Below are 25,176 nucleotides of genomic sequence, written 5' to 3' on the forward strand. Positions count from 1 at the left end.
ACGTGGAGAAATCCCGTTTCTACTAAAAATACAAAATTAGCCGGGCATGGTGGTGCATGCCTGTAATCCCCACTACTCGGGAGGCTGAGGCAGGAGAATCACTTGAACCTGGGAGGCGGAGGTTGCAGCAACCCGAGATCATGCCAGCCTGGGCAACAAGAGCAAAACTCCCTCTCAAAAAAAAAAAAAAAAAAGTCTTAAATTTAAATCAATGGCTGAGAATCACCAGATTTTTACATAAAGTCACTAACACGAAAGACAGGCCAAAACAATACAAAAGAAGACTTCAAGGAGCAGAAGAAAATTTCGTAACTGAAACAAAACAAAAACCTCCAATTAAAGTATCAGCTAGGCATTGAGAGTCATGCCTGTAATCCCAGCACTTTGGGAGGTTGAGGAGGGTGGATCACCTGAGGTCAGGAGTTTCACACCAGCATGGCCAACATGGCAAAACCCAGTCTCTACTAAAAATACAAAAATTACCCAGGCATGGTGGCAGGCGCCTGTAATCCCAGCTACTGAGGAGGCTGAGGTGGGAGAATTGCTTGAACCCAGGAGGCGGGGGCTGTAGTGAGCCAGTATCATACAACTGCACTGCAGCCTGGGTGACAGGCAAGACTCTTGTCTCAAAAAAATAAAATTAAATTAAATTTAAATGAAAATAAACTGTATCCAAGAAACTTGAACAGAAGATTACAAAAATAAGGAGCAGCCAGAGAGCATAAAGAGTCCTTAGAAATTAAAAAGTATGGCCAGGTGCGGTGGCTCACACCTGTAATCCCAGCACTTTGGGAGGCCAAGGTGGGTGGATCACCTGAGGTCAGGAGTTCAAGACCAGCCTGACCAACATGGTGAAACCCAGTCTCTACTAAAAATACAAAATTAGCTGGGCATGGTGGCGTGCGCCTGTAATCGCAGCTACTAGGGAGGCTGAGGACTGAGAATCGCTTGAACCCAGGAGGTGGGGGTTGCAGTGTGCCGAGATCACACCAATGCACCTTAGCCTGGGCAACACAGCAACACTCTGTCTCAAAAAAAAAAGAAAAGAAAAGAAAGAAAAAAGAAGAAAGAAAGAAATTAGTAATAACAGACTTGAAAAATTTAAGTGAAGGGGCCGAGCCCGGTGGCTCACGCCTGTAGTCCCAGCACTTTGGGAGGCCGAGGCAGGCAGATCATGAGGTCAGGAGATCGAGACCATCTTGGTCAACATGGTCTCTACTAAAATACCAAAAAAAAAAAATTAGCCGGGCATGGTGGCACGTGCCTGTAATCCCAGCTACCTGGCAGGCTGAGGTAGGGGAATCGCTTGAACCCGGCAGGCGGGGGCTGCAGTGAGCTGAGATCGCATCACTACACTCTAGCCTGGAGGCAGAGCAAGACTCCGTCTCAAAAAAAAAAAAAAAAAAAAAAAATTAAGTGAAGGAGTGCCAGGAGTAGTAGCACACCTACAATCCCAACACTAGGGAAGACTGAGAGAATCACTTTCTTTTTATTTATTTATTTATTTTTTTTTGAGACGGAGTTTCGCTCTGTTGCCCAGGCTGGAGTGCAGTGGTGCGATCTCGGCTCACTGCAAGCTCCACCTCCTGGGTTCACGCCATTCTCCTGCCTCAGCCTCCCTAGTAGCTGGGACTACAGGCACCTGCTACCACGCCCGGCTAGTTTTTTGTATTTTTAGTACAGACAGGGTTTCACCGTGTTAGCCAGGCTGGTCTCAATCCCCTGACCTCATGATCCGCCCGCCTCAGCCTCCTATAGTGCTGGGATTACAGGTGTGAGCCACCGCGCCCGACCCAGAGAATCACCTTTGTCAAGATCAGCCTGGGCTACACTGTCAAGATGCTGTCTCAAACAAACAAAAAAATTTTTAAGTAAAGAGTTGGAAGAGAAAGTGGGGAATCACCTCAGAAAGTAGAGTAAAAAGAGCTATACAACTGAAACAGAAAATACAAAAATTATAGGATCAAATTAGAAAAGTCCAACATCCAAAATTTTTTAAAAATACAGAAAAGGCAAACAAAACAGAATGGAGGAAATTTTCAAAGGAATAATTCAAAAACTTTCTCTCTGACCTAAACTCACATTCCGAAATGTGAGCTAACAAATCAAAAGGATCACTGTGTACCTAGTACAATGTGTAAAAGAAAGCACACCATCGTGAATATCAGAATAACCAGGTTAAAGAGAAAAATACTAAATCCAGAGAGAACTACCACACACAAACGATTAAAAAGAAATCAGAATAGGCCAGGTGCAGTGGCTCATGCCTGTAATTCCAAAACTGTGGGAGGCTGAGGCGGGTGGATCACTTGTGTTCAGGAGTTCAAAACCAGCCTGGCCAACATGGTGAAACCCCATCTCTACCAAAAATACAAATTAGCCAGGCATGGTGGCACACGCCTGTAATCTCAGCTACTCGGGAGGCTGAGGCAAGAGAATCACTTGAACCCAGGAGGCAGAGTTTACAGTGAGCCAAGATCATGCCATTGCACTTCAGCCTGGGTGATAGAGAGAGACCCTGTCTCAAAAAAAAAAAAAAAAAAAAAAAAGAAAAAGAAAAAGAAAAAGAAATCAGAATTGCAGCCGGGTGCAGTGACTCACGTCTGTATCCCAACACTTTTAGGAGGCCGAAGCAGGTGGATTACCTGAGGCCAGGAGTTTGAGACCACCCTGGCCAATATGGCGAAACCCCCATCTCTACTAAAAATACAAAACTGGCCAGGCGCGGTGGCTCATGCCTGTAATCCCAGCACTTTGGAGGCCGAGGTGGGTGGATCACGAGGTCAGGGGTTCGAGACCAGCCTGACCAACATGGTGAAACCCCATCTCTACTAAAAATACAAAAATTAGCTGGGTGTGGTGGCGGGCGCCTGTAATCCCAGCTACTCAGGAGGCTGAGGCAGGAGAACTGCTTGAACCTGGGAGGTGGAGGTTGCAGTGAGCCGAGATTGCACCACTGTACTCCAGCCTGGGCAAAAGAGCGGGACCCCATCTAAAAAAAAAAAAACAAAACAAAACTGAGCTAGGCGTAGTGTCACACGCCTGTAGTCGCAGCTACTAGGGAGGCTGAGGCAGGAAAATCTCTTGAACCCAGGACACAGAGGTTGTAGGGAGCAGAGATCGCACCACTGCACTCCAGCCTGGGTGACAGAGTGAGACTCCATCTCAAAAAAAAAAAAAAAAAAAAAAAAAGAAAGTAGAACTGCTTTGGACTTGCTAACAGTAACACTAACAGCTAAAAGGCAGTAGAGAAATACCTTCAAATTCTGAAAGAAAATGATTTCCAACCAAGAATTCTATGTATTCTGTCAAACAATCAAGTAAGATAGCAATCCCATTTTATTAACCATGCAAACCCTAATTTCTCATGTGCCTTTTCCTATGAAGCTGCCAGAAGATGTGCCTTCTTAAATATAAAGAAACAGGGGAGTAGGGGGCTAAAAAACAGGGAATCCAATATAAGCAAGAAGAAAATGCCAAGATAATGGTGAAGGGATGTTCCACTATCTATATAGCAAACCTAAAGAGCAAACAGTCCAGATGGGAGCAAGCAGATGGTACCCAGAAGAAGGTCCCTGGTTTAAAAAGGAAAGGAAGGGGGAGGAAAGACAAGGGAAAGTAAAAGAGGAGAGAGGAAAGAGGGAGGAGGAAGGGGTAAGGAACAAGTGAGAAGAATAAAATCAAAGAGCGGAAAAAGAGGAGAGGGAAAGAAGAGGAAGAAGAAAATAAACAGGAAAGATGATAAAAGGAAGGAAAGGAAAAGTGAATCTATAAACTACCTAATACAATAACCACGCAGATTATTTAAGCAAGCAATGAGAGATGCCAGGCGTGGTGGCTCACACCTGTAATCCTAGCACTTTGGGAGGCCGAGGCAGGTGGATCACCTAAGGTCAGGAGTTCGACACCAGCCTGGCCAACATGGTGAAACTCCCTCTCAACTAAAAATACAAAAACTAGCCGGACGTGTTGGCGCCTGTAATCCTTGGTACTCAGGAGGCTGAGGCAGGAGAATTGCTTGAACCCAGGAGGTGGAGGTTGCAGTGAGCTGAGATTACCTCCACTATACTCCAGTCTGGGTGACAAGAGCAAAACTCCATCTCAAACAAACAAACAAAAAGCAGTGAGAAGATATACAAAGATTTACTCTTATAGCCTTAGAAAAAAAAAAAACACGAGGAAAGTTGAAATACAGGACAAATATTAATTACAGAGAAAAAAAGAAAAATTAACACCAGAAAGTAATAACACTGCTGTATACTTTTGTCTTCGAAATTAGCAAAAACCAGGAACGGTAGCTCATGCCCGTAGTCCCAGTACTTTGGGAGGCCAAGACTGGAGGATCCCTTGAACCCAGGAGATCAAGACCAGCCTAGCAACATAGTGAGACCCCATCTATACAAAAAATTCAGAAATTAGACAGGCATGGTGGTGTGTACCTGTAGTCCCAGCTACCTGGGAGGTTGAGGTGGGAGGATGACCTGAGGTCAGGAGTTCGAGACCAGCCTGGCCAACATGGTGAAACCCCGTCTCTACTAAAAATACAAAAATTGCCCAGGGATGGTGGTGCGTGCCTGTAATCCCACCTACTTGGGAGGCTGAGGCAGGAGAATCGCTTGAACCCGGGAAGCAGAGGTTGCAGTGGGCTGAGATCACACCACTGTACTTTAGCCTGGGCAACAGAGCGAGACTCTGCCTTAAAAAAAAAAAGAGAGAAAGAGAGAGAAACCATTAGATTTAAAAAAAAAAAAAAAAAAAGTCTAAACACAAAAACAGAATAAACAGATACACCATATGCTAGGCAATTTATCAAAGTATATCTACGTTTTCAACTCTCTTACTAGTTTTGTAGGCAGGTTAGAAAAGAATACAAACAAGTATTAAGCACCTACGTCATTCCTGCCCTTATGCTAGGCTTTTCTCACATTAAAAGGAAAAGGAATTCAAGAAACAATCTAGTAAAAGTGGCTGTGTTATCTATGATGGTAAGCACCAAATCTGTTAATTTTTGAAAACCACCTCTTTGAAAGCTATAGGAACTTAGGATATTATGCTGAGTTTAAAATCAAATACTAGATTATGAGTCAGCAGTAACGAAAAAAAATTTAGTAAATGTTCAACTTTAAAGACATTCTATTTAAAGTGTACAGGCTAAAAAGCTTGTACAGAAATAAAAAAGTTATTTGTATTATGTAAAAAAAAAAAAAGATACAATCTGAATACTTTTCGGTACTCACCGTGGCTTCTTGCAATTAGAAATCAAAGATAAGTTGGCCGGGCACTGTGGCTCACACCTATAATCCCAGCACTTTGGGAGGCTGAGGCAGGCAGATCATGAGGTCAGAAGTTCGAGACCAGCCTGACCAACGTGGTAAAACCCCGTCTCTACTAAAAATACAAAAATCTGCCGGGCGTGGTGGCACGCACCTGCAATCCCAGCTACTCAGGAGGCTAAGGCAGGAGAATCACTTGAACCCCTGAATCCGGGAGGCAGAGGTTGCAGTGAGCTAAATCACACCACTGCACTCCAGCCTGAGTGACAGAGCAAGACTCCATCTCAAAAAAATAAATAAACAAATAAATCAAAAATAAATCTGAAAACAATTTTTAATTGTTTTCACATAATTTTTAATTATGTGAATAAAGGTAAATCTCCAGGTGTCAGAAATAAAAAAGAATTTTAAAGCTAAATGACGCCGGGCACAATAGCTCACGTCTGTAATCCCAGAACTTTGGGAGGCCGAGTCAGGCAAATCACTTGAGGTCAGAAGTTCGAGACCAGCCTGGACAACATGCAAAACCCCATCTCTACTAAAAATACAAAAATTAGCTGGGCTCGGTGGTGCCCATCTGTAGTGCCTCAGGAGGCTAAGGCAGAAGAATCGCTTGAATCTCGCAGTGAGCTGAGATAGCATCACTGCACTCTAGCCTGGGTAACGGCAAGACCCTGTCTCAAAAACAAACAGCTAAAGGAATCAGTATTAATTGAAGCTGAGGCAGTTAACGAAGCTATCAGAAATAATACTTTAGAGGGTAGGACTGACTATGACAGCAACATAGACTAAAGATACGGAGAAAAGCTCTAACTGGGTTCCCTACACAAGGACAAGAGCTGATAAGGGCCCATGTCATAACAGGAAGAGACTCTAGAAAAACATGCCCTGGACTACTAAGACTAGAGAAGCTGCACAGAAATTAGATGCTTGCTCCAGACATGAGTAGACGAGTCATTCTAGAAATCCAAGGGGATGCTGAGAGAAGGTATGGGGCCCAAAATTCATTATCTAAAGGATGCAGAAATTCAAGTCAAGAAAAAAACTTAAGAGACTGGCTTGGAACAATGAACCCCATTAGGCAAACTGTAACAGATTCTGCAGCTATCAATCCCAGTCCATTTTCTCCTTCTTCCCTACTAACAAAACTCTCACTTTAACCAGTTTATCAATGGGTCCAACTTTATGACCGCATTTTGCAGGCTCCATAACAATTAAGAGCCAGTAAAATTAAACATAAATTGTTGAGCAGAGCCTCAAGAATTAATTTAAGAGTACAACTCAGGGCCAGGCGCGGTGGCTCACGCCTGTAATCCCAGCATTTTGGGAGGCCAAGGCAGGCAGATCACCTGAGGACATGAGTTCGAGACCAGCCTGGCCAACATGACGAAACCCCATCTCTACTAAAAATACAAAAATTAGCCAGGCGTGGCGGCACATGCCTGTAATCCCAGCGACTCGGGAAGCTAAGGCAGGAGAACACGGGAGGCAGAGGATCGCAGCCACCGTGCTCCAGCCTGGGTAATAGAGCAACACTCTCTCTCAAAAAAAAAAAAAAAAAGAGTACAACTCACTTAGAGAAGCACACTTGAACTTACTCTCTCCCCTTTCTCCCCTTCTTTCTGCCTGGAACTTATTTTGTAGTCACAATGACTGCAGTTCCAGCTGCTGTGCTTTGACCAAGGGAGACCCCTGAATATGAAAACTATGCACTAAGGATGATACAGTAGGAAGAAAGAAAAAGCATACTCTCTAATGACTTAAGAGAGCTGTCATAAAAGCTTCAAAATGTCTTTTGCTTTTAAGTAAAAAACTAACTGGCCGGGCACAGTGACTCACGCCTATAATCCCAGCAGTTTGGGAGGCCAAGGCGGGCGGATCACGAGGTCAGGAGATGGAAACACAGTGAAACCCCATCTCTACTAAAAATACAAAACATTCGCCAGACATGGTGGCAGGCACCTGTAATCCCAGCTACTGGGGAGGCTGACGTAGGAGAATTGCTTGAATCCAGGAGGTGCAGGTTGCAGTGAGCCAAGATTGCGCCACTGCACTCCAGCCTGGGTGACAAAGCGAGACTCCGTCTCAAAAAAAAAAAAAAAAGAATAACCTCCTGACTTTAGAAACCATTATAATCTGGTCAGCCAAATACAATTCTTAAAAGACAGAGAGCAAAGGCAAAAACCCCACAGTGACATCTTCACAACTCATGGTAGAGGAACAGCAATCCCAAGAAAGACAACTCCACCTGAAGATTAGCTTGCAGTCAAAAATTGCACAATATATGAAGACGTCTATCACCAGAGTTAACAAATGAAAGAATTCCAAAATCTGAGAATCTTTACAATAAGTATGTTTTAAATGTTCAAATAAAAAAACCGAATATAATTCTTCAAACAATAAAGCAAGATACCCTGAAAAAAGAGACAAATTGAAAAATAAAATCACACAAAAATTCTAGAAATAATTTACTCAGAAAAAAATTAATTCATTGAATTAAAAATAAGCATAAATCTGAAGACAGAGTTAAAGATATTATCCATAATGCAAAGATAAGATAGAAAGGCCGGGCACGGTGGTTCACGCCTGTAATCCCAGCACTTTGGGAGGCTGAGGTGGGCGGATCACGAAGTCAGGAGATCGAAACCATCCTGGCTAACACAGAGAAACCCTCGTCTCTACTAAAAATACAAAAAATTAGCCGGGCGTAGTGGCGGGCGCCTGTAGTCCCAACTACTCTGGAGGCTGAGGCAGGAGAATGGCGTGAACCCGGGAGGCGGAGCTTGCAGTGAGCCGAGATCGCGCCACAGCACTCTAACCTGGGCAACAAAGTGAGACTCCATCTCAAAAAAAAAAAAAAAAAAGATAAGATAGAAAACACGAAAAACAAATTAAAAGACACGAAAAACAGAATGAAAATCTCAAACATATACCTAAAAGTTCTAGGAAAATAGTTAATGAGAAGGTTACAGTATTTGAAGAGATAGAGTAGAACATAAAAAATGGAAGGACACTGAGTCCTCAGAATGAAAAAGCAGACCAAGTCTCAAACAGGATAAACAAACTCAAAAGACTGTTTATCAACCAACAGACACCAGAAGACAAACTAGAATAAAATCTTTAGTTATAGGAAAATAGCTATTATCAAAGGATTCAAACTAGCTCCCGACAGAGCAAAATAATGAAATTCGTAGACACAAAAAGACTAATAAAGCTTTCTTTCTTATTACTTACTAGCCTCAGACCCTGAGAAAAATATCAAAACCTTCAAAAGAAAAAAAATGAACCCATAAACAAGGAAAATAAAAGGCTAGGTTGAACAAAAACATCAGTAATATTAAGCCTAATTATAAATAACTTTTTTTTTGTAAACACATTATTATTTAAAAGATTCAAAGTAAGACACACAGTGGCTCAAGCCTGTAATACCAGCACTTTGGGAGGCCGAAGAGGGAGAATCACCTGAGGTCAGGAGTTCAAGAACAGACTGGCCAACATGGTGAAAACCCATCCCTACTAAAAATATAAAAATTAGCCGGACGTGGTGGCATGTGCCTGTAGTCCCAGCTATTCGAGACGCTGAGGCATGAGAATCACTTGAACCCATAAGAATCACTTGAACATGAAAAGGCGGAGGTTGCAGAGAGCCAAGATCACACCACTGCACTCCAGTCTGGGCAACAGTGAGACTCCATCACAAAAAAAAAAAAAAAAAAAAAAAAAAAAAAAAAAAAAAATGGAGTAATTCCAGCTAATCAGAAGGCTAAAGTGAGAGGATCACATGAGCCCAAGAGTTTCAGACCAGCCTGAGCAACACAGTGAGACCCTATCTTAAAAAAAAAAAACTAAACAAAACAGTAGAATAATAAAGACAACAATACAACAGTAACACAGATTGTGCAAGGGAAAAAGAACAAAGGGAATCAAGGCATCCCAAGGACCTTCGCTTTGTTGAAAAGGAGTACGGATATTAAGACTCAGAAAAACATTAAGTATGCATGTTAGAACTTTTAAGTGCAATCACTAAAAGAAAAGAAACAGAGCATATGACCTCCAAATCAGCAGAGAATTAAAATAAAAGAATGAAGGGGTCAGGCGGGACAGCTCATACCTGTAATCCCAGCACTTTGGGAGGCCAAGGCAGGAGGATTACCTGAGATCAGGAGTTCGAGACCAGCCTGGCCAACATGGTAAAAACCCCATTTCTACTAAAAATACAAAAATTAGCCAGGAGTAGGACTGGGCGCAGTGGCTCATGCCTGTACTCCCAGCACTTTGAGAGGCCCAGGCAGGCGGATCACCTGAGGTCAGGTGTTCAAGACCAGCCTGGCCAATATGGTGAAACCCCATCGCTACTAAAAATACAAAAATTAGCTAGGAGTAGGGCCAGGCATGGGGGTTCATGCCTATAATCCCAGGACTTTGGGAGGCCGAGGCAGGCAGATCACCTGAGGTCGGGAGTTCGAGACCAGTCTGATCAACATGGGGAAACCCCATATCTACTATACAAAATCAGCCAGATGTGGTGGTGCATGCCTGTAATCCCAGCTACTCCGGAGGCTGAGGCAGGAGAATAGCTTGAACCTGGGAGGCGGAGGTTGTGGTGAGCCAAGATTGCGCCATTATACTCCAGCCTGGGCAACAAGAGCGAAACTCCATCCCAAAAAAAACAAAAACAAAAACAAAAAAATTCACTGGGTACCCATAATCCCAGCTACTCAGGAGGCTGAGGCAGAAGAATCGCTTGGACCCAGGAGGCAGAGGTTGCAGTGAGCTGAGATTGTGCCACTGCACTCCAGCCTGGAAGACAGAGACCCTGTCTAAAAAAAAAAAAAAATTAGCCAGGAGTGGTGGGGTGTGCCTGTAGTCTCAGCTACTCGGGAGGCTGAGGCAGGAGAATTGCTTGAACCTGGGAGGTGGAGGTTGCAGTGAGCAAAGATCACACCACTGCACTCCAGCCTGGGCCACAGAGTAAGACTCCATCTCAAAAAAAAAAAAAAGCAAACTAGAATATTTAAAATCTAAAATGTCCTCTCTGCCCAGGAACGGTCATTCACACCTGTAATCTTAGCACTTTGGGAGGCCAAGGCAGGAGGGACTGCTAGAGCCCAGGAGTTCGAGACCGGCCTGAGCAACATTGTAAAACCCAGTTACTACTAAAAATACAAAAACTAGCCAAGCATCGTGGCACATGCCTGTAATCCCAGCTATTCACGAGGCTGAAGCACAACAATCACTGGAACCCAGGAGGCAGAGGTTGCAGTGAGCCGAGATCACACCACTGCACTCCAACCTAGGTGAGGGAGCCAGACTGTCTCAAAAAAAAATTAATTTTTTAAAATTCCTCTGTACCGGCCGGGCGCGGTGGCTCAAGCCTGTAATCCCAGCACTTTGGGAGGCCGAGACGGGTGGATCACGAGGTCAGGAGATCGAGACCATCCTGGCTAACACAGTGAAACCCCGTCTCTACTAAAAAATACAAAAAACTAGCCGGGCGAGGTGGCGGGCGCCTGTAGTCCCAGCTACTCAGGAGGCTGAGGCAGGAGAATGGCGTAAACCCGGGAGGTGGAGCTTGCAGTGAGCTGAGATCCGGCCACTGCACCCCAGCCTGGGCGACAGAGCAAGACTACGTCTCAAAAAAAAAAAAAAAAAAAAAAAAATTTCTCTGTACCTCATCAAAATTATATCAGTAGATAAAATTTCTAGTAAGTCACTTCAGCCTGTAGTAATTCAGAATAAATGCTCGCTAAATAAAAAATAGGTCGGGCATGGTGGCTCACGCCTGAAATCCCAACACTTTAGGAGGACAACACAGAAGGATCTCTTGAAACCAGGTGTTCGAGACCAGCCTGGGCAACATAATAAGACCTTGTCTTTACCAAAAATTTTTAAATTAGCAGGACATAGTGGTACGTGCCTACAGTCCTAGCTACTCAGGAGACTGAAGTGAGAAGATTCCTTGAGTCCCAGAGTTCGACGTTGCAGTGAGCTAAACTCACACCACTGATTCCAGTGTGGGCAAAGAGCGAGACCCTGTCTCTAAATACATAAATACAAAAAAAGTCATGAGAAAGCGTGTTTAATTTCTATTTTGGGAGACGGGGTGCTTTTTCTAAATAATGAATGTCTATCTACAAAGAACTTCCCTTAAAAACCAAACTTTCCTCAACCTCATTTCCTTTCATTTTTCTCTTTCCTTATATTTTCCACACAACAATCAAATCCTCGGCCGGGCGCGGTTGCTAACGCCTGTAATCCCTGCACTTTGGAAGGCCGAGGCGGGCGGATCACGAGGTCAGGAGATCGAGACCATCCTGGCGAACACGGTGAAACCCCGTCTCTACTAAAATAAAAAAATTAGCCGGGCGCGGTGGCGGGCACCTGTAGTCCCAGCTACTCGGGAGGCTGAGGCAGGAGAATGGCGCAAACCCGGGAGGCGGAGCTTGCAGTGAGCCGACATGGTGCCACTGCACTCCAGCCTGGGCGACAGAGTGAAGACTCCGCCTCAAAAAAAAAAAAAAAAAAAAAAAAATCAAATCCTCTACTGTCTTCCATGCCCTATAACCAGGGTTCTACCCAAACGAAGAAGCTGTATTGGCTGTTTCAAAAACTTTTCTTAGCCCTTCAGCATTCCTGGCAGCACCGTTACTATCAACTTTTCTTTCCTGAACACCTAGTTGTCTCTGTGGCTGTCTCTGTGGCGACTATACTTTTTAGGTTGTTTTCCTGACAGTTCACTATCAATCCTTGGTAATCAGTTCTCTTACTCTCCCAAATGTAAACATTTCTCCTCTCTACAAAAAAAAAAAAGGCATGTGGTTCCCAGTTTTCCCTCTATGCAGTTTCAACTCTGACTTCACTCTGTAACTGTATCCTAAATTTCCAATACAAAAATCTTTTTTTCTTTTTTTTGAGATGGAGTTTCACTCTTGTTATTCAGGCTGGAGTGCAAGGGCGCGATCTCGGCTCACCACAACGTCCGCCTCCCAGGTTCAAGCGATTCTCCTGCCTCAGCCTCCCAAGTAGCTGGGACTACAGGCATGTGCTACCACACCTGGCTAATTTTGTATTTTTAGTAGAGACGGGGTTTCTCCATGTTGGTCAGGTTGGTCTCAAACTCCCGACCTCAGGTGATCCGCCCGCCTCGGCCTCCCAAAGTGCTGGGATTACAGGCATGAGCCACCACGCCTGGGCTCCAATACAAAAATCTTAGCAGCATTAAAACCAACATGCCCAAAATAGGTCTTTCTTTACTCTTCACTTGCTCTCCTTCCTCTACTACAACTGCTCTAATATTTTTTAATGGTATCACCATTAATGAGTGAGCACCTTGATATCTAAGAATCATCTCTGATTATTCCCTTCCCTTTACCTAATATCCATTTGTCATTTCATCCTTCAAAATGCTCCCTTCTTTTCTACTCCCTTTCTATTCCCACATCTTTATAGTAGTAGCATCCTAAGTCCATCTCTAACCTTCCCTTTCAAGTTCATTCTATATAGCACCAATTTACTTTTCTGAAAATGCTCCTTTACTTTTCTGAACCTTTACTGCTCAGTATCTGTCAGGGTACTGCCAGGTCATAATCCCCCTTCCCTGAGAAGTGAACTATCTCCAGTCCACAGAGTTCTTCCTCTGTCTGAGTAACTTGACCTTATTGTCTCACCACAGCAAAATGGTCCAGAGTTAGGTACCTCATCTAAGCCAAACCAAAGTTGGGTTTTTGTTTTATTGTTTCTTAAAGGAACATGAGATTGGGACTGAATTTACTCGCTTTTGAGACAGGAGACGGAAAATATCAGGAGCTGAGCTATCGTCATCTTTCACCAGAGGAGGCAACATGGTGGTTAAGAGGTAACATAGTGGTTAAGAGCTTAATCACATCCCAGACTCTCATAAAACATCTGTTTCTCTTAAAACTATAGTATCCTTACCCGTAAAATGAGAATAACATCCACCTCATAGATGTGATAGGATGCTTAAATGAAATAACTGGCAAAAAACATTTAGCACAGTATGTGGCACATAGTAAACACTTAAAAAGTTAGCTACTCATTGTTGGAACAAGTAGCACAGTAAATCTGCAGAAAAAAAAGAATGGAAGCAAGTATGCAGACAAAAGTAGAAAAAAGATTCCTAAGACTAATTCATGTCCCTTTCTGGGTCAAATACATTTCCATGTTAGGGTTCTTGGCTCCTGTGTCCTTAAAAGACAATGCCCTTTCTTTGCTTATCTGTTTCTTACAAAGGACCTGCCTTTTATAATTATACACTACAGGCCGGGCACAGTGGCTCACAATGGTAATCCCAGCACTTTGGGAGGCCGAAGCGGGCAGATCACCTGAGGTCAGGAGCTTGAGACCAGCCTGACCAACATGAAGAAACCCCATCTCTACTAAAAATACAAAACTTAGCTGGCCGTGGTGGCACAAGCCTGCAATCCCAGCTACTCGGGAGGCTAAGGCAGGAGAATCGCTTGAACCCAGGAGGCAGAGGTTGCGGTGAGCCAAGATCATGCCATTGCACTCCAGCCTGGGCAACAAGAGCTAAACTCCGTCTCCAAAATATATGTATATATATAACACACGTATATTTTATATATATATATATATAATCACACACTACAGGAATGTAGAAAAGGTTATGCTTTTGCCTCTTCTTTAAAAATCCATGGCCAGGCAACGTGGCTCACGCCTGTAATCCCAGCACTTTGGGAGGCTGATGCAGGTGGATCACCTAAGGTCAGGAGTTCAAGACTAGCCTGGCCAAAATGGAGAAGCCCTGTCTCTACTAAAAACACAAAAATTAGCCAGGCATGGTGGCACGTGTCTGTAACCCCAGCTACTGGGGAGACTGAGGCAGGAGAATCGCTTGAATCCGGGAGGCGGAGGTTGTGGAGTAAAAATACAAAATTTAGCCGGGCATGGTGGCAATTGTCTGTAATCCCAGCTACTCTGGAGGCTGAGGCAGGAGAACTGCTTGAACCCGGAAGGTGGAGGTTGCGGTGAGCCAAGATCACGCCACTGCACTCCAGCCTAGGCAACAAGAGCTAAACTCCATCTCCAAAAAATATATAAATATATGTATGTATATACACAATATACATATATATGTATGTACATATGCTTATATACATAATGTATATTACAGAGGTTGTGGTGAGCCGAGATCGCGCCATTGCACTCTAGACTAGGCAACAAAAGCGAAACTCCATAACAAAAAAAACAAACAAAAAAAAAACTAGCCAGGCATGGTAGCAGGCGTCTGTGTCTGTAACCCCAGCTACTCTGGAGGCTGAGGCAGGAGAACTGCTTGAACCCAGGAGGCAGATGTTGCAGTGAGCCAAGATCACGCCATTGCACTCCAGCCTGGGCAACAGAGTGAAATTTCGTCTCAAAAAAAAAAAAAATCCTTAATGTCACCCACATCCCACCAAATGATGTTAAAATAAAATGCCCTCCCACAAAAACTTCTTTTTCTTAAAGAGACAGGGTTTCACTTTGTCACCTGGACTAGTGTGCAGTAGTGTGATTATAGCTCATTGCAACCTCAAATTCATGGGCTCAATGGATCCTCCTGCCTCAGCTTCCCACATAGCTAGGACTACAAGTACACCACCACATGTGGCTAATTTTTTTTTTCTTTTTGTAGAGATAAGGTGTCACTATGTTGCCCAGGCTGATCTCCAACTTAGGTGTGATCTCTCACCTTGGCCTCTCAAAGCACTAGGATTACAGGCACAAGTCATGACACCCAGCAGCATCTAATATACTTTTTTTTTTTTTTGGAGACAGTTTTATTCTTATGCCCAAGCGGGAGTGCAATGGCACGATCTCAGCTCACTGCAACCTCTGCCTCCTGGGTTTGGGCGAATCTCCTGCCTCAGTCTCCCAAGTAGCTGGGATTACAGGTGTATGCCACAATGCCCAGCTAATTTTTTATATTTTTAGTAGAAACGGGGTTTTACCATGTTAGCCAGGCTGGTCTCAAACTCCTGACCTCATGTGATCTGCCTACCTCAGCCACCCAAAGTGCTGGGACAGGCTTGAGCCACTGCACCTGGCCCTAATACACCTTTCAAGATAACTACTTTATTCACATTGACACTTTGACCATGTCCTTAGAGAGAATAAAAGAGAAGCAGGTAACAAGTGGCATTTGAGGCAAATGATGCTGGCATTCTGACACTCCCTATTCATTATCTTCTCTCTCTTAATACCCACCTTATTTTCTTATCTCTTCCAGCCTTCAATCTACTGTGACACCCCCCGGAACAGCCACATCTCCTTGTCAGTGTTTACTAATAAACCATAGGTTCCACTGTGTAGTGACCTATTCACCACAAACCGTAACATGACACAAAGAAAAAAAAGTCAGAGTAGCTCTATAAAGAATGGCCATGCGCGGTGGCTCAAGCCTGTAATCCCAGCACTTTGGGAGGCCGAGACGGGCGGATCACGAGGTCAGAAGATCGAGACCATCCTGGCTAACACGGTGAAACCCCGTCTCTACTAAAAAATACAAAAAAATTAGCCGGGTGAGGTGATGGGCACCTGTAGTCCCAGCTACTTGGGAGGCTGAGGCAGGAGAATGGCATAAAACCCAGGAGGCAGAGCTTGCAGTGAGCTGAGATCGCCCCACTGCACTCCAGCCTGGGCGACAGAGCGAGACTCCGCCTCAAAAAAAAAAAAAAAAAAAGGTTTAACCAAGTCCCCAACTTTCTATGATTGATTTCATCCTCCATTTGCTAAATCCCATTAGAGTAACAGCTGTAATTCTACTAAAGTGCATTCTCACACAGAACCAAAACATACCATCAGAACTATAAAAAAATTGCTCTGGCCAGGCACGGATGCTCACACCTGTAATCCCACCACTTTGGGAGGCTGAGGTAGGAGGACTGCTTGAGCTCAGGAATTCCAGACCAGCAAGACCTCATTTCTAATAAAATTCAGGCCGGGCGTGGTAGCTCACGCCCATAATCCCAGCACTTTGGGAGGACACAGCAGGCAGATCACCTGAGGTCCGGAGTTCGAGACCAGTCTGGCCAACATGGTAAAACCCCATCTCTAGTAAAAGTACAAAAATTAGCTGAGTGTGGTGGTGAATGTCTGTAGTCCCAGCTACATGGGAGACTGAGGGAGGAGAATCGTTTGAATCCAGGAGGCAGAGGTTGCAGTGAGGGGAGATGGCGCTACTTCACTCCAGCCAGGGCGACAGAGCAAGACTGTTTAAAAAAACAAAATTAGCTGGGTGTAGTGCTGCAGGTCTATAAGTCCCAGCTACTTAGGAAGCTGAGGCAGGAGGATCACTTGAGCTCAGGACTTCAAGGCTGCAGTGAGCCATGATTGCGCCACTGCACTCCAGCCTGGAGAACAGAGCAAGACTGCCTCAAAATAATAAAATAAAAATAGCTCTGAGACTCAACATACTTTTATAAGCTACTCAAGCATTATTTCTTTTTTTTTTTTTTTCTTGAGACGAGTCTCGCTCTGTCGCCAGGCTGGAGTGCAGTGGTGCGACCTCAGCTCACTGCAACCTCTGCCTCCCAAGTCCAAGCAATTCTCCTGCCTCAGTCTCCCAAGTGGCTGGCAGTACAGGTGCACACCACCACACCCAGCTAATTTTTGCATTTTTAGTAGAGGTGGGGTCTCACCATGTTGCCCAGGCTGGTCTCAAACTCCTGACCCCAGGTGATCCAACCACTCTGTCCTCCCACAGTGCAAGGATTACAGGCATGAGTCACGGCACCCAGCTCATTATTTCTACTGGTCAAAAATTGCCCAGGCAAATACAAAAGCTTCTGCTTTTGCTATATGCCTAGGTAAAGAAGCTGTAATGTTTGTTTTCTACCTTCAGTCTAATTCCATAATCAACATCAAAAGAAAGGACTTGCTATAACAAGATGTCTTGGAATAAATAATAAATCGATAAACATAGTAAGATTTAAAAAAAGGAACTATCACATTTTAAATGGTAGTATGTTTGCATAACTAACGAAAATAAAATCTATTTCTGATATTTCCAGAAATCCAAATGGGAAAAATGCTTGTGGCCACAAAGGATAAACACACCTCCCTCATTTTGTTTTTTGTGAGATAGTCTCTCACTCTGTCACCCAGGCTGGAGTCATGGTTCACTGCAGCCTCAACCTCCCAGGCTCAAGCAATCCTCCTGTCTCCGCTTCCAGAGTAGCTGGGACTACAGGTGGAAGCCACCACGCCCAACTTATTTTTTTTTTTTTTTGAAACAGTGCCACTCTGTCACCCAGGCTGGAGTGCAGTGGCACAATCTTGGCTCACTGCAACCTCCACCTCCCTCATTCAAGTGATTCTCCTGTCTCAGCCCCCAGAGTAGCTAGACTACAGATGCGCACTGCCATATCCAGTTAATTTTTTTTATTTTTAGCAGAGATGGGGTTTTACCAGGCTGGTCTCGAACTCCCGACCTCAAGTGATCCGCCCTCAGCCTCTCAAAGTGATGGAATTACAGGCATGAGCCACTGTGCCCAGCCCCAACTAATTTTTAAAATTTTTCTTTTGTAGAGACTAAGTTGACCAGGCTGGTTTCAAACTCCTGGACTCAAGCAATCCTCCTGCCTCAGCTTCCCAAAGTGTTGGGATTACAGGTGTGAGTCACTGCGCCCGGCCTATCTCCTTTTTTTTTTTTTTCTTTCCTGAGAGTCTTGCTCTGTCGCTCAGGATGGAGTGCAATGGCGTAATCTCAGCTCACTGCAACCTCGCCTCCCAGGTTCAAGCTATTTTCCTGCCTCAGCCTCCCTAACAGCTGGGATTGTAGGCGCATGCCACCACGCCCAGCTAATTTTTCTAACTTTTTTTTTTTTTTTGAGACGGAGTTTTGCTCTTATTGCCCAAGCTGGAGTGCAATGGCGCCATCTCAGCTCACTGGAACCTCTGCCTCCCGGGTTCAAGCAATTCTCCTGCCTCAGTCTCCTGAGTAGCTGGGACTACAGATGCACGCCACACCCAGCTAATTTTTGAATTTGTAGTAGAGACAGGGCTTCACCATGTTGGCCAGAGTGGTCTCCATCTTTTGACCTCGTGATCCTCCCGCCTTGGCCTCCCAAAATGCTGGGATTACAGGTGTGAACCACTGCACCCAGCACCTCCTTCATTCTTATAAGAGGTTTACAAAAGTTCTGAAATAAAGTAGCCACCCAAGTAAACAACAACAACAACAACAAATATCATTATGTTGGTTTGCCAAAGGGAATGAATGCCTGAAATCAGTGAGTGTTCAAAGTTAAACTACACACCCAAAGATACAGTAAAAAGAATATGATAGTCACTAAAATTACTGTTTTTTTCCCATTAAACAAAACCTAACAGAATTAACAATGTAACTTCCTTATGTTTCTATTTCCATTATATTTTAACTATGATTAACCAGAGAAACCTTCAAACTTCAAGCTTTCTTGATTCTGTAACTAGTTAACAAAGTCCAAATATGACTACATATTTCTATGTTTTCAAAGTATCCAAAATATACTCACTTGATTCCATTTGTTTTTCAGTTTTACAAAATTTGTTTAATACTCCAAGTCAATATTTGTCCTAAATTATCTCTTACATTATGATATTTGAAGAAATGACTGACAACCCCGCAAACTACAACAGGAGTGCAGTTCCTAATTTCCAAAGCTACTCACTAAAGTTTAATGTTTTTGATAAATAGTCCTTACCACTCTGGCTGCTCTCTCCTGAGATTCACATTTCCTGCAAAACCATGGTCCAGTGGGTACTTGAACAATGCCATAGCAAGCTGTTGAAAAATGAAATGTATTAAAATGTTAAGATTCGAAGAACTATAGAAAAATCAAATACCCTTTCAAAGCCCTATTAATCTACCTGTCACTATTCAAGTAAACTACCTCTTTACAAAGTAAAACAGTTCATATCCTATTTATCACACATACAGCTTACTTAATTAAAAAGTAAAAATTTTAAATGCAACTCTTTGGTGTTACTCATCTAAACAAATCAAGGCTGGGTGCAACGGTTCATGCCTGTAATCCCAGCATTTTGGGAGGTCGAGGTGGGAGGGCTGCTGGAGCCCAGGAGTTCCAGAACAGTCTAGGCAATACAGTGAGACTCCATCTCCACAAAAAAAAAAATTTTTTTAATTAGGCCAGGCGCAGTGGCTCACACCTGTAATCCCAGCACTTTGAGAGGCTGAAGCAGGCGAATCACCTGAGGTTGGGAGGTGAAGACCAGCCTGACCAACGTGGAGAAACCCTGTCCCTACTGAAAATATAAAATTAGCCAGGCGTGGTGGCACATGCCTATAATCCTACTACTCAGGAGGCTGAGGCAGGAGAATCACCTGAACCCAGGAGGCAGAGGTTGCAGTGAGGTAAGATGGCACCGTTGCACACCAGCCTGGGCAATAAGAGTGAAACTCCGTCTCAAATTTAAAAAAAAAAAAAAAAATTAGCTGGGCATGGTGGCATGTGCCTATAGTCCCAGCTACTCAGGAGGCTGACCTAAGCCTGTGAAGTCAAGGATGCAGTAAGCCATAATCACACCACTGTGCTCCAGCCTGGGCAACACAGGGAGACACTATCTCAAAAAAAAAAAAAAAAAAAAGTATGCTTATTTCTAACTACATAATGATGTGAATGCTCCAAATGATCTAAGTATACATCACAAATCTAATCACAGTCTTGTTTTAAAATTGGTTTGCAGGCTGGGCGCGGTGGCTCAAACCTGTAATCCCAGCACTTTGGGAGGCCGAGACGGGCGAATCACGAGGTCAGGAGATCGAGACCATCCTGGCTAACATGGTGAAACCCCAACTCTACTAAAATACAAAAAAAATTAGCCGGGCATGGTGGCAGGCGCCTGTAGTCCCAGCTACTTGGGAGGCTGAGGCAGGAGAATGGCGTGAACCCAGGAGGCGGAGCTTGCAGTGAGCTGAGATCCGGCCACTGCACTCCAGTCTGGGTGACAGAGCGAGACTCCTTCTCAAAAAAAAAAAAAAAAATGGTTTTCAAAGTTAATAATTAGCTCAAAACTGAAAATTTTCCAAAATTCTAAAAACACTAATAACCAAGCAGACTTTTGTATGAGCTTGCTAGGCAAAAATCTGAAAATATCTTAAATATTGGAAAGCATTTAAAGAATATAAATTCAGGTCGAGCACGGTGGCTCATGCCTGTAATCCCAGCACTTTGGGAGGCCAAGGCAGGCAGATCACCTGAGGTCAGGAGTTCGAGACCAGCCTGGCCAACGTGGTGAAACCCCATCTCTACTAAAAATTTTTTAAAAATTAGCTGGGCATGGTGGTAAGCGCCCGTAATCCCAATTACTTGGGAGGCTGAGGCAGGAGAATCAGTTGAACTCGGGAGGCTAAGGTTTCACTGAGCCGAGATCACGCCACTGCACTCCAGCCTGGACAACAAGACCAAAACTCCATCTCAAAAAAAAAAAATTAGCCAGGTGTAGTGGCAGTGCCTGTAGTCCCAGCTAATCAGGAGGCTGATGCAGGAGAATCACCTGAACCTGGGGGGTAGAGGCTGCAGTGGGCCAAGACTGCTCCCATTGCATTCCAGCCTGGGCAAGAGAGGGAGTCTCTGCCTCAAAAAAATATAAAGAAAGAGAGAATATAAATTCACAAAGCAGAGTACTACCCCCTGTATGATCACGGCAGAACATAAATTCAGTAAACTTTTTAAAACTCCAACTAGTTAAACTTCTCCAAAAGCTAAACTTCTATTTCCTATTAAACATTTGTAGGACCAGGCAAGGCATCTCATGCCTGTAATCCCAGCACTTTATGAGACCAAGGCGGGCAGATCCCTTGAGTTCAAAAGTTCGAGACTAGGCCAGGCGCAGTGACTCACGCCTGTAATCCCAGCACTTTGGAAGGCCAAGGCGGGCAGATCACCCTGAGATCCGGGGTTCAAGACCAGCCTGACCAACATGGAGAAACCCCATCTCTACAAAAAAAATACAAAAATTAGCTGGACATGGTGGTCCATGCCTGCAATCCCAACTATTCGGGAGGCTGAGGTAGGAGAATCACTTGAACCTGGGAGACAGAGGTTGCAGTGAGCCGAGATGGCACCATTGCACTCCGGCCTGAGCAACAAGAGCGAAACTTCGTCTCAAAAAAAAAAAAAAAGTCGGCCGGGCGCGGTGGCTCAAGCCTGTAATCCCAGCACTTTGGGAGGCCGAGATGGGCGGATCACAAGGTCAGGAGATCAAGACCATCCTGGCTAACACGGTGAAACCCCGTCTCTACTAAAAAATACAAAAATCTAGCCGGGCGAGGTGGCGGGCGCCTGTAGTCCCAGCTACTCGGGAGGCTGAGGCAGGAGAATGTCGTAAACCTGGGAGGCGGAGCTTGCAGTGAGCTGAGAACCGGCCACTGCACTCCAGCCTGGGCGACAGAGGGAGACTCCGCCTCAAAAAAAAAAAAAAAAAAAAAGTCGAGACCAACCTGGGTGACGTGGTGAAACCCCATCTCTACCAAAAATGCAAAATTAGCCCGACATGGCTGTCCTGGCCTGTGGTCCCAGCTACTGGGGAGGCTGAAGTGGGAAGATGGCTTGAGAGGTCAAGGCTGCAGTGAGCTGTAATAGCATCCTGCATGCCAGTCTGAGTAACAAAGTGAGACCCTGTTTCCAAAAAAAAGAATTTGTAAAATGTGTCTGACTATAAATGTTCTATCAGTCAAAAAACACGGCACAGGTATCAAAAACACGGCATAGGTATCCAAAACACAGCGTCAGTGCCCCAAAACTTTATTCAGGTGTACTGCTAGAAAGGAAAATTTAAGATTTCAATGAAAATTTTCTATACTGGAAAACAAAAATTACTATCAAATTTTGATAGTTTATCATCCAATTCATAATAAATGGCCTTCAAAATGCCAGTGAACACGGGATGACCTTAAAATCAGTATCTGGTTTTGTCGCACATTGTATTCACTCCCTAAAAAAGCAAGACATGCAACTTTGCTCTTCTTTAAAAGTCTACGGCCAGGCGCAGGGGCTCACGCCGTTAATCACAGCACTTTGGGAGGCTGAGGCAAGAGGATCACCTGAGGTCTGGAGTTTGAGACCAGCCTGGCCAACATGGCGAAACCCCGTCTCTAAAAAAAAAATACAAGAAATTAGCCGGGTGTGCTAGGGTGTGCTTGTTATCCCAGCTACTCGGGAAGCTGAGGCAGGAGAATTAATCGCTTGAACCAGGGAGGCGCAGGTTGCAGTAAACTGAGATGGCGCCACTGCACTACAGCCTGGGTCTCAACAAAACAAAAAGTAAAAAAATAAAAGTCTGGGAACAACAGCATTCTCAGAGTAAGTTAGTTCACTACCTCAGAATCATCACCACTGCATCTAAATCTCCCTTCCCAAGTGTGACATTCGTTTCTCTACAAAATGCACTTTAGCACATGTTCAAATTTTTCTGTCTTCCCTTTAGCGGTAGTCCTTTCCAATAGACGACTAAAAATATCTGCATCACTTAATGCCAGATTCAGAAATGCGAAGGGACATGGAGCCACCAAAAAAGAATGTAGACTGTTTTGTCCTGGATTCCTTACCACGTGAAATGGGGACAAGTCGGCCACTTCAAAGGCCAGAAAAGTATCTTATTAGTGTCTCGGCCTTCTTGTATATCCAAAAGCCTCACCAACTGCTAACAACCAGAAATAAACTAAGAGGCTCCCCAAAAGTCACTTAGCACCGCCACCTCTTCTCTTCAGCCACCTAGGCTGCTGGTGGCCTGCCGCGGCCACCCCACAGGCGCTGCAGCAGCCCCGCCATTCCCGCACGGTCAGCAACGGACTCTGCCATCTCCTCCGCAGGCAGCTACCGGGCAGCGGCGGTAGGGCCCGAGCCTTCTGGCTCGGGGTGCAACGGGCTCCGCATCCCTACCCATCTAAAGAGGCGAGGCGACTCCCGGCCTCCCCGCCCTAGCGCCCAGTTCCCGAGCCCGTCTCCACGCCACAGGAAGTCTGCAAACACTGCGGCAGACAGGCGGCGGCAGGCCAGAGGAAAGGAGGACGCTCCACTCTCCCAAACCCACCCCCCATGGCCCCAGCGACCCCAGGAGGGGCGCGCGCCGCCCCCGCCCCCGCCCCTAACCAGCCCGGATCTCCAGGGCGCGGCCGCCGCCCTGCCCCGCCCCGCCGAGTCAGCAGCCCCCGGCCCCAGGCACAGGCGGCGGCCGAATGACACTTGAGAGAGTGAGAGCGGAATCACATGACAGTCCGGGCCACACGCACTTTCTCCCACATGCGAGGCCCACACCCCCCGCGCCCTGGCGCGGACCCTCCGCGTCCCTCCCGCGGCCGCGGCACGGGGCGGGGGCGGGGGCGCCGGCGGTTGCGGCCCAGGTGGGGGCGGCGGTGACCGTTGGGCGAAGGCCGGCGCGCCCCGGCGGGCGGTTGGGTGTTTACCTTGATGCACCGCGACGCTGCAGCCGTGCCCGTCGCAATAAACCAGCGGGTTCTCGGCCCAGCCTCTCTCGTCTGAGCAAACGCAACAGCCTCCAATCATCTCCTTCATACTATGGGAGACCTCGTCCTCCAGTGACACGGGCCGGTCGCTAGAGACCATCTAAGAGGGAGTTGGGGGGACCATTAAAAAACACATGCAAGCCGATTAGTACTTCCCCCCAACACAGCCCCCCGCGCCCGCCCCGGCGTCCCCCGCCCGGCCCGGCCCTGCCGCCCACCGCTCGCTCACTCGGGCTTTGCCGCTCAGTCACTCACGTTCCGCACAGGAGTCAGGAGCCATGTCCTTGCTGATTCCCCCCACCTCCCCTCCACCGCCTCCTCCGCCTCCTCCTCCTCCTCAGCGTCTTCCCTCCCCACCTCCACCCGGCCGCTAACGCGGGCGCCCGGAGAGGGCACACATAATCAAGTAGGCCTCCGCACAGGCGCACTGGGGGGGCTCCCGCTGGGCCAGGGGCAGCGAGGGAGGGGAAGGGGGCTGCGCTTCCTCCTCCGAGCGTCACTCGGCGTGCGCGCCCGCCCTGCGGCCGGCGTGAGGGAGGAGGCCCGGGCGAGGCGAGCCCTGCGTGCGCGCCGCCGTGGCCGGCCGGCTGCCCCCGGCCTACCTCTGGGGCCCCGTCCCCCTCCCCCGCGCCGTTCGCCGCCGCCGAGGTGTGCTAGGGGTGGGCGCGAGGGGAGCCGGCGGCGCGCGGAGGCCGGAATGAGCCGACGCGAGGGCGCGGGGGCGCGCACGCGGGGGCGGGGACGTTAGGGCCGCCCTCTGCAGCGCTGGTGGCGAGGGCCGCGTGTGCTCGTCGGGAAGAGGCCTGGGAGGTGGCGGGGGAGGCGGACGACCAGGGCTGGGAAGGGGTTTTCTCAGAATCGCCAGAGGGCACTCCCCGGGGGCATCATCTCCCTGCCCTGGGAACCTACCTGCCGGCCTTTTCCTCCAGGACTGGCCCGTGGGTAACGAGGGTGGGGCGAGTGTGCCAGCTCCCATGAAGGGTGTAATGAAGCATGGCTTCCTGCAGTTGGCCGCGCTAACTTCACAGGGCTGCCGCAGCCTCTCCACCCATTAAATTCACGTCCTGGACTCTTCCCAAAGTTCTCCCGCTGGAAGTCCTACAAATCTGCCGCCCATTTACGCACTACATGGGCCCCAGTGGCAAACGAAAGTGCATCACAGGCTGAAGGTCAAAAGCCCGGGTTAGGGCTGCACTCGGAGAGGGAACGCCAAGGAGCCCCTCAGCTCGCTGTGCAGGACAAATGGTTGTTTATCAGGAATTAGCAATATAGTATGATGATCTGGAAAATGCAGTTGTCCTACACCAAAAGGAAGAAGGAACTCTAGCCCTCCTAGTCAGTCGCTAAAAGATAACGCCATCAGACAGTGGCGTCCAGTTATGATGGAGGATTCCTCTGATCCGGGTCTTTTCTCCA

General features: G+C 46.3%; 1 protein-coding gene across 14 annotated transcripts in view; it reads right to left on the minus strand.

Moving 5' to 3' along the window:
• Positions 1–24,756, minus strand: part of LOC105480072 (MLLT10 histone lysine methyltransferase DOT1L cofactor) — a 219,205-nt gene extending 194,449 nt beyond the window's left edge. For 4 of the 14 annotated variants that reach the window (XM_071070402.1, XM_071070399.1, XM_071070400.1 and 1 more), the window contains exons 1-3: positions 23,990–24,346; positions 23,701–23,860; positions 18,977–19,056 (exon numbers count right to left, since the gene is read on the minus strand). In XM_071070402.1, the coding sequence (XP_070926503.1) occupies positions 18,977–19,056; positions 23,701–23,860 (240 nt within the window). In that variant the 5' untranslated portion in view covers positions 23,990–24,346. Of the gene's footprint in view, positions 1–18,976; positions 19,057–22,842; positions 22,862–23,700; positions 23,861–23,989; positions 24,353–24,669 lie in introns of those variants that run through there. The other 10 variants (XR_011608212.1, XM_071070401.1, XR_011608213.1 and 7 more) reach the window with 8 other exon arrangements.
• Positions 24,757–25,176: the final 420 nt, after the last annotated feature.

This window comes from Macaca nemestrina, chromosome 9 (assembly GCF_043159975.1).
Source record: "Macaca nemestrina isolate mMacNem1 chromosome 9, mMacNem.hap1, whole genome shotgun sequence".
Taxonomy (NCBI): Eukaryota; Metazoa; Chordata; class Mammalia; order Primates; family Cercopithecidae; genus Macaca; species Macaca nemestrina.